A 9,215-nucleotide genomic window follows, 5' to 3' on the forward strand; every position below is an offset into this window, starting at 1 on the left:
AACCAGCTGACTCCTCGTGCAGCTGCATTGCGCAAAGATAAAACGTTTTTTTCAGAATGGGGTTGTACATATCGTGCTTCAAACCACTTCACATCTCTGATCTTTCACTGCACGATTAAAGTATAAAATCTATGATGCCGAGAGCCAGAGTCAATGCAAACATTACAGATGAAAAGAAAACTATTATTGGAATTTCTGTGGTTTTTTGTGGAAGTTCTTTGTATGTCTGATAGAAAAGTCAGTCATTGAAAAAAAATAGCACAAATGGCTGTTTGCATTCCTTCCCTGACTTACTAAATTGTGATCAAGGTTATAAGATATTCTGTTGAAATTCCGCCCCATTTCAGAACCCACATTGACAGTATTTTTCTCTTTTTAAAATCACTCTATAGCAAAGATGAAGGCAGTCTGTAGACAAATAGAAACAAATTATTGGAGATACTCAGCAGGTCTGGCAGCATCTGTGGAGAGAAGGCAGAGTTAGCATTTCTTCAGCAATTTCTGTTTTAGTTTCTTTCTCTATTCATTCATGGCATGAGGGCATCACCAGCATTTATTGCCCCATCCGTAATTGCCTCGAGGGCAGTTAAGAGTCAACTATATTGTTCTGGAGTTACATGCATGTCCGACCAGGTAAGGGTGGCAGTTTCCTTCCCTAAAGGACATGAGTGAAACAGATGGATGTTTCTGACAATCAACAATGATCATCATTAGACTCTTAATTCCAGATTTTTATTGAATTCAAATTCTGCCATCATCAGGAAGGGCTTATGCCCTAAACATCGATTTTCCTGCTCCTTGGATGCTGCCTGACCTGCTGTGCTTTTCCAGCACCATACTCTCGACTCCGATCTCCAGTCCTCACTTTCTTCGGATTAACAGCCTGGCCATAATGCCACTAAAGCTGTCACCATCTCCTTCCAGCATCCACTTTTCTTTGTATCATGTTCGTTTAGACAAATAGGTTGCAGAAGTGGTGGCAATGGTAGTGGACATAAGAGCCTAGGTAGGCCATTTGGCCCATCAATTCTGCTCCGCCATTCTATGAGATCTTGATTGATCTGATAATCTTCAATTCCGCTTTCCTGCCTTTTCCCCATAACCCTTGATTCCCTCACTGATTAAAACAAGCTTCAATGAAGAAAAAAACTGTAGAAAGTTGCAACACAAAGGGACTTGGGGTACTTGTGCACAAAACGCAGAAAGCTAACGAAAGGGGGTTGGGACACCAGGCAGCAGGTCTTATTGCAACTGTACAAGGAGCTGGTGAGATCAGATCTGGTTCCTTATTTAAGGAAAGATATTCCACTGGAGGCAGTTCAGAGAAGGTTCACTAGGATGATCCCTAGTACAGAGGACTGTTTTATCAGCAAAGGCTAAACGGTTAGTGACTCTACTCAATGGACTTAAGAAGAATGAAGAATTTCATTCAAACATATAGGATTCTCAAGGGGCTTGACTGGGTAAATGCTGAGCGGAGACTTCCTCCGATGGGAGAGACTAAGACCAGACGATTAGTTTCAGAATAGAAGAAACCAACTTCAGACTGAGATGAGGAAGAATTTGTGGGGGCAGAGTCCTTGTGTATATTTAAGGCTGAAATAGATTGTCGATCAGTCTGAAAATGAAGGGTTACAGGGAAAGGACAGGAAGGTGGACATGAGGAATGTCAGGTCAGTCATTATCCTATTGAATGGCAGAACAAGCTGAGCGACCTACTGCTGTTCCTATTTCTTATGATCTTAAGCTTGTGGTAACTGGCCTTTCGCTTTATTTTTGTCGTCATCTCTATGGTGGCATGAATGAAGTCAAGAGCTCATCCTGTGAGGAAGTTGCCCAGAAGATATCCCTTTAAAACAAAAGCCAACTTTACATTTACATTGCCTATTACCCACTTAATTTGTATGAATCACAAAAAGCTAGCATTCACAATGACCCTTACATTCCTCTATGTTGCAGCTTTCTGCAATCTTACTCCATTTAAATAATATTAAATTTCTCTATTCTTCACACCAAAGTGCATAACCTCACATTTTCAAACATTTTATTCCATCTGCCTATTTTTTGCACACTTGATTAATCAGTCTATACTCACTTGTGTCATCTGCAGACTTGGTGATAATACATTAACTTCTCTCAATCAAGTCAATAATGTACTGCAAATAATTGTGACTCAGTACTGATCGTTATGGCACTCCGCTAGTTAAAGGTGCCTTCCTGGAAATGCCCCCCATAATCATAACTCTCTCTTCTACTGTATTAGCCAATCCTCTATCCATGTTAATATCCTACATTCAATAACATAGCCTTTCATGTTCTTAAGTAGTCCAATGTATGGTACTTTATCGAACATCTTCTGAAAAGCCAAATATGTAACATCAACTTCCCCCTTATCTATCCTGCTTATTACCACCTCAAAAGAATTCTAATTAATTTGTCAGGCAGGATTCAGACCAAAATTAAATTATCAAATGTATTTACTGGTTAAGTATTTACAAAAGACACCAGTAACTAACATTCTGATTTTCACAACAATTCACTCTATACAAAACAACATATGATCAAAACTATTTTGACTGCATCTCCAATTATATATTACATGGACAATGATATAACAGATTTGTTCTGCTGCCTTAGGCTATTTACCAGAAATCAAAGCAAGATCTAGAGATCTGGGGGAGTCCCATATATAGCAATATATAGAACATATAGTATGGATGCTGGCCATTTGGGTCAACTGTTCAATGTTGGTATTGATAAACTATATGAACCTCCTTGCACTCCACCTACCTAACTCAGCCTAATTCCAGGGCTAAGCATAGGCAAGGCATTCTGACAAATCTAACACGCAGCAACTGGTAGTTGGACCAAAGCACAAAGTTAAACTGTGAGAATAGTTATTGGCTTTCATCGCATCCCTGCAATAGGTTGAACAGTGGTAACTGCAAAATTACTGCGCCGTAATCTTCAATCATCAGGACAAATGATGCTACCTGGTGTAGTTAACTAATACATGCTTTCACGTGATACTTCTCATGACTGAAAGCAAAAAGACAAAAATCACTGTCTAGAAATACAACTGTATTTAAATCATTGTCTATTGAAATAAACACGGCAATGTTCCTGTCTGAAGCATGATAGATTAGGCCTTCTATCGCACATGATCAACATTTTTTGCAGACAAAAACATACCTGAGGACTCAGGTGTTCAAATAATCCACGTTCTGGTCCTTGTCCAAACATTCTGGGCATTGGGTTCTTTTCCAGTCTAGAAATAAGGAGAAATAGGTTTAGGCATTCTTACAAAGTGCTGTTATAAATATTGGCGGACCATTGCTTCTTAGAATGTCTAGGAGAAAGTGACGACTGGAGATGGTGGAGATCAGAGTCGAGAGTGTGGTGCTGGGAAAGCACAGCCGGTCAGGCAGTATCCGAGGAGCAGGAGAATCGACGTTTCAGGCATAAGCCCTTCATCAGGAATGAGGTTTGTGGGATGGGGAGGGCTGAGAGATAAATCGGAGGGCTTCATTCCTGATGAAGGGCTTATGCCCAAAACGTCGATTCTCTTGCTCCTCGGATACTGCCTGACTGGCTGTTCTTTTCCAGCACCACACTCTTGACTTAGAATGTCTACATGGCTCAAAATCTTTGGTCTTATAATTCTGAATACAGAAGGTCTGTTGGTCATTGGCCAATTTTTCTTACATTGAATTGTTGAGGTGTCAAAGAATTTCCCAGGAATTGCATTATTGACTCATTCAATGTGAGTCTTAAGTATTGGGTAAAGTTAAATCTTGGGTTATCTATGCACATTTTATGGATTTAGAGGAGGTTTCGTGATGTGTTTGAACCATGGTTCAATGAGTAGCTCCCAGTGGGTGGTGAGTGGAACACCCTGTGTTAAGCAAACAGATTGGGCTGCAATATAATTTTCAGCGCAGGCATGAGTGGGGAGGCCAATACGATTTTGTCACACAATCTGGGATCAGAACTACCCAGAAATGGAAGCTGGAGACCTTGTGGTGTTATCACTAAACAATTAATCCAAGGTTCTGGGGACCTGGGTTCAAATCCCACTAGGGCAGGTGGTGGAATCTGATCCAATAAAAATCGAGATTCAAGGATCTAATGTTGTTCATGAAACTATTGCTGATTGGTAGGAAAAAAAACATCTGGTTCACTAATGCCCTTTAGGGAAGGAAACTGCCATCTTCACCTGGTGTAGCCTACATGTGACTCCAGACCCACTTCAATATTTTTGACTCTTAACCGCCTTCTCAGTAATAAACACTGGCCTAGCAATCAAAGCCCAAATCCAGTGAATGAACTGGAAAAATAAACATTTAGGAAGTTGTTGACTTCCTTGTCTATTGAAATGAACTCCTCCAGGCCCTAGAAAAAAACTTTGAGATTTCCTTATCCAACTTCCTAGCTGCCCCATTGCCAGCTATGTTGGCCTTCTGTCCTACCCCCATATCTGACTCCTCAGGACCATTACTCAAGAGTGACTGCTACCCAAAGCCCTGCTCCTGCCGGTAGACTGGGCAGGGACCTCTGGCAGGATCAGAAGATCCCGTGCAAGGTCTGAGTCTTCATTGGCAGTGCCTTGGGATGGACAGACAGTTTAGAATTCATCTAACCCCACTGCCCTCAATGGTCTACTCGCCCTAGCCTGAGCTAAAATCAGGATTTCTACGTTTAACTTTGTTTTTAATCCCAGTCTCTGGCCGTACAGAGAAGGAAACTCCGCAGGAGCAAAAGCAGTTTTGAAGGGAGGACTTTCTAAGAACTCAACCAGAGGTCAGTGATTGTGGATCCCACATCTTTTCTTTCATCCCACGAATGGTTTTTCATGTCCTTCCTGTCCTTTGATTTTTAAGTGTGGTTCCCCCCCATTGGGTTGTGGGCATCTGTAAATTTTAAACGCTGTGCAGCACGGGCAACATCAAGCAGAGCAAATAGTTCAAGAGATTCCACCATGAATACTTATTAATTGACTCATGGCTGGTGGTGCAAGATGGATTCACACAGGAATGTGGGCGGGCAGGAGTGGAGCTCTGACTCTGGGTGCATTTGGAAGGTTGCCAAAATGGGTGCAAAGACAAAACTTAAATTTGCATAGCATCTACAGACATTCTAAAGTGCTTCGCAGCTAATGGAGTGCTTATGAAAAATGTTGACACTATTGCCACGTGGAAACGTAGCAAACAACTTTGCACAGCAAGATCCCACAAGCAGCAATGAGCAGAAAAACTGTTTGCATGACTTCTAGTGAGGGATAAATATGAACCAAGACACTTAATAATTAGCCCCCTTGTCTTCTTCAAAACTATGTCGTGTTAGTTTCTCCATCCACCTGTGACAGCAGATAAGAACACAAGAACTAGGAGCAGGAGTAGGCCATTCGGCCCCTCAAACCTGCTTTGACACTCAGTACAATCATGGGTAATCTCATGTGGGCCTAATGACGGTCCTTTGCCCGAAATATCGATTTTCCTGCTCCTCGGATGCTGCTTGGCCTGCTGTGCTTTTCCAGCACCGTACTCTTGACTCATGTGGGCCTCAACTCCACCTTCTGGCCTGTTCCCCATGACCCGACAACCCACCAGTCCTTAAAAATCTCAGTAAATTTAAGGAGGGAACAGACACTGTCCCAACATCCATCACATTCTGAGTTCTTCGGATACATAGACCTTTGAGAGAAGTTTTAAAACCCTGTAACTATAACCTCTTATATAAGAGAGAGTTAAGGGGCAACTTTTTCACGCAGAGGGTTGTACGTGTATGGAATGAGCTGCCAGAGGATGCGGTGGAGGCTAGTACAATTGCAACATTTAAGAGGCACTTGGATGGGTATATGAATAGGAAGGGTTTGGAGGGATATGGGCTGGGTGCTGGCAGGTGGGACTAGATTGGGTTGGGATATCTGGTCGGCATGGACGGGTTGAACCGAAGGGTCTGTTTCCGTGCTGTACATCTCTATGACTCTATGACTCTTGTTCGAGATTGCCCCATGAGGAAACATACTCTTCACATCTACTTTTTCAATCCCCTCCAGCATCTTATCACAGAATCCCTACAATGCAGAAACAGGCCACTTGGCCCAACAAGTCCATACCAACACTCTGAAGAGTATCCCATCCAGACCCATTCTCCTACCCTGTTATTTTACATTTCCCCTGACTAATGCACCTAACCTACACATCCCTGAACACTATGAGGCAATTTAGCATGGCCAATTTGCCTAACCTGCACATCACCGGACTGTGGGAGGAAACTGGAGCACCCGGAGGAAATCCACGCAAACATGGACAGAATATGCAAACTCCACACAGACAGTCGCCCAAGGCTGGAATTGAATCCAGGTCCCTGGCATTGTGAGACAGCAGTGCTAACCACTGAGCCACATACGTCTATTAGAACTCCTTCTATTCTTCTAAACTCCAGGGAGTATAGACCTAAACTTTTCAGTTTCTCTTCATAAGACATCTCTGGAATCAATCTAGTGAACCTCCGCTGAGCTGCATCTAATACAACTACATCACTCCTCAAGTAAGGGGACCAGATTAGGACAAGATGCCATTGTCAAACTGATTATGTTATTTGCCCACATTTAGTTCAATTATTTTCAACTTTTCATTCAATCTGGGACTGATGTGTGGAAAAAATGCGTTCCATAAAAAGCTGTTCTTTCTTAATCTTTACTTAAAGTTCCATCTGAGGAAAGTAATTTCAATAAAAACAGGACAGAGGTAACACTAAACCACAAGGATAGGAAAGGAGTTGTTAGAAAGGGAGCAACATGCAACCCTCTGCTCATCCAGGTTACAAGAGGGGACATGACAGAGGTGGAGAACTTAAAATGCAGAAATTTTAAGAAAAACTGAAAGAACTACAGATAATGGAATCAGAAACAAAAACAGAAATTGCTGGAAATGCTCAGCAGGTCACCTGAAATGTTAACTCGTATTTCTCAGGGAATGTAGGCATCACTGTTTGGGCCAGTATTTACTGTCCATCCCTAATTGCCCTGGGCAAGGCTCACTGTTACCTTAAACAGAGGAAAGAAAGAGAAAGACAGAGAGAGATCAAAGGTATAGGCAAACATAGAGAGAGAAGTAGAGAGCGAGATAAATACCTGGTAGTAAATGAGAGGTGTACATGATTGAAACTGGGTTGGCTGCACAGGGAGCAACCCAAACAAGACAGGACCTGGACGTGTAGTGGCTGTGGGGGGGTAGTAACCGATACGGAGAAGGGTGGTCACATTCAAAAATTGTTAAACTCAATTTAGTTTACTGGCACGGTGGTTCAGTGGCTAGCATTGATGCCTCACAGCGCCAAGGATCTAGGTTCGATTCCAGCCTCGGGCAACTGTCTGTGTGGAGTTTGTATACTCACCCTGTGTCTGCATGGGTTTTCTCCGGGTGCAGTTTCTGGTTTCCTCCCAGAGTTCAAAGATGTGCAGGTTAGATGGATTGGCCATGCAAAATTGCTCATGGTGTTCAGGGATGTGTAGGTTAGGTGTGTTAGGCAGGGGGGGTAAATGTAAAGGAATGGGCTTGGCTGAGATACTCTTCGAAGGGTCGGTGTGGACTTGTTGGGCCAAAGAGCCTATCCCCACACTGTAGGGATTCTATGAAGTGTTATTGTCAAGTTGTTAAACATCATCCCAGTGTCCGTTATTGTCAGAATTTTATACAGTTCAATAACATCCCCTTTCTTCTAAACTCTTGACAGGTTCTGAACAGCGTCTAGATTAGAGTGGTGCTGGAAAAGCACAGCAGTTCAGGTAGCATCTGAGGAGCAGAAAAATCGGCATCAGATGAATCATCGATTTTCTTGTTCCTCAGATGCTGCCTGACCTGCTGTGCTTTTCCAGCACTACACTTTCGACTCGAATCTCCAGCATCTGCAATACTCACTTTTGCCTAATAGATCATAGAATCCCTACAGTGTGGAAGCAGGCCATTCAACCCATCAAGTCCACATTGGCCCTATGAAGAGCATCCCACCCAGACCTATGCCACTATCCCTATAACTCTGCATTTCCCACAGCCTGCACATCCCTGGATATTACGGGCAATTTAGCATGGCCAATTCACCTAACCTGCACATCTTTGGACTACGGGAGGAAACCCTTGCAGACACAGGGAGAATGTGCAAACTCCACACAGGCAGTTATCGGTGTCTGGAATCCAACCTGGGTCCCTGGCACTGAGAGGCAGCAGTGCTAACCACTAAGCCACCGTACCATCAGAGTTTGGAAAGCCAGTGAATTAGATGCTGGATAAATCAAGCTTAGAAGTGACCAGCTGTGCATTCAGCTTTATTACAAATTTAAATCAGACAACTTCACTAAGATCAAACATGTCACTGACAGGAGATAAGTTGCATTGAGACTAAAGTGAAATAATTTGAGAGAACAAGGTGCTTTGAAATTGATCTTCACTTAAAGCATTCTCCTCTCACTATGTAGGGAGGGAACTGAATGGAAAGAAGAATCTAAAAATTATACGGAGGTGGAAAAGCCATACACTAAGTATCCAGAAATACCATTGGAATCTGAAGAAGTTCTGAAGATGGAATTCTAAAGAAGCATCTCTGGATCTGAAATGTTAACTCTGCTTTCTCTCCACTGATGCTGCTAGATCTGCTAAGTTTTTCCAGCATCTGCGGTTTTTAAAAAATTTTTAACCATTGGAATCATGTGATACTTGCATATGTACTGAAAAATGCTCATTGAGAGTGTGTGAAGTGATGTAGCTCTGTGTACAGGTCTCATACTCACTTGGACACTGCAGCTGCCAAGATTCCAATGCTGGTCTCCTTTGGTGGCATTGAGGAATGGCCAGTGTCCACACTCACACTCAAACTAATGGTAGCAAATCCCTTTTCAGAGGTAGCTATACTGGAGAGAATGAGAGAGGTGATATTTTTAAATTTAGATTTCAGTTCATTACATCCATGTAAAACCAAGAGCAAGGAAAAACATGCATGTTATCTGCAACAGCGATTTGCATTGATGTAGTGCCTTTGACTCAGTAAAATCTCTGAGGTACTTCACAGGAACACTTACCTTCAAAGTTTGTGAGAAGATTTGTAGCTCGGGTGCTCGTTGCTGTGGTTCTGTTTGCCGAGCTGGGAATTTGTGTTGCAGACGTTTCGTCCCCTGTCTAGGTGACATCCTCAGTGCTTGGGAGCCTCCTGTGAAG

The 9,215-nt window shown here is 42.7% G+C and overlaps 1 protein-coding gene across 3 annotated transcripts in view; it reads right to left on the reverse strand.

The window, feature by feature from the left end:
• Window positions 1-9,215, reverse strand: part of LOC122563098 (N-fatty-acyl-amino acid synthase/hydrolase PM20D1-like) — an 83,863-nt gene that overhangs the window by 35,706 nt on the left and 38,942 nt on the right. For all 3 annotated transcript variants that reach the window (XR_006315483.1, XR_006315482.1, XM_043716524.1), the window contains exons 5-6: window positions 8,792-8,911; window positions 3,193-3,268 (exon numbers count right to left, since the gene is read on the reverse strand). Coding sequence is in view for 1 of the 3 variants with exons in the window: in XM_043716524.1 (XP_043572459.1) it covers window positions 3,193-3,268; window positions 8,792-8,911 (196 nt within the window). In the remaining 2 variants the exon portion in view is untranslated. The remainder of the gene's footprint in view (window positions 1-3,192; window positions 3,269-8,791; window positions 8,912-9,215) is intronic.

Source organism: Chiloscyllium plagiosum, chromosome 26 (assembly GCF_004010195.1).
Source record: "Chiloscyllium plagiosum isolate BGI_BamShark_2017 chromosome 26, ASM401019v2, whole genome shotgun sequence".
Lineage (NCBI taxonomy): Eukaryota > Metazoa > Chordata > Chondrichthyes > Orectolobiformes > Hemiscylliidae > Chiloscyllium > Chiloscyllium plagiosum.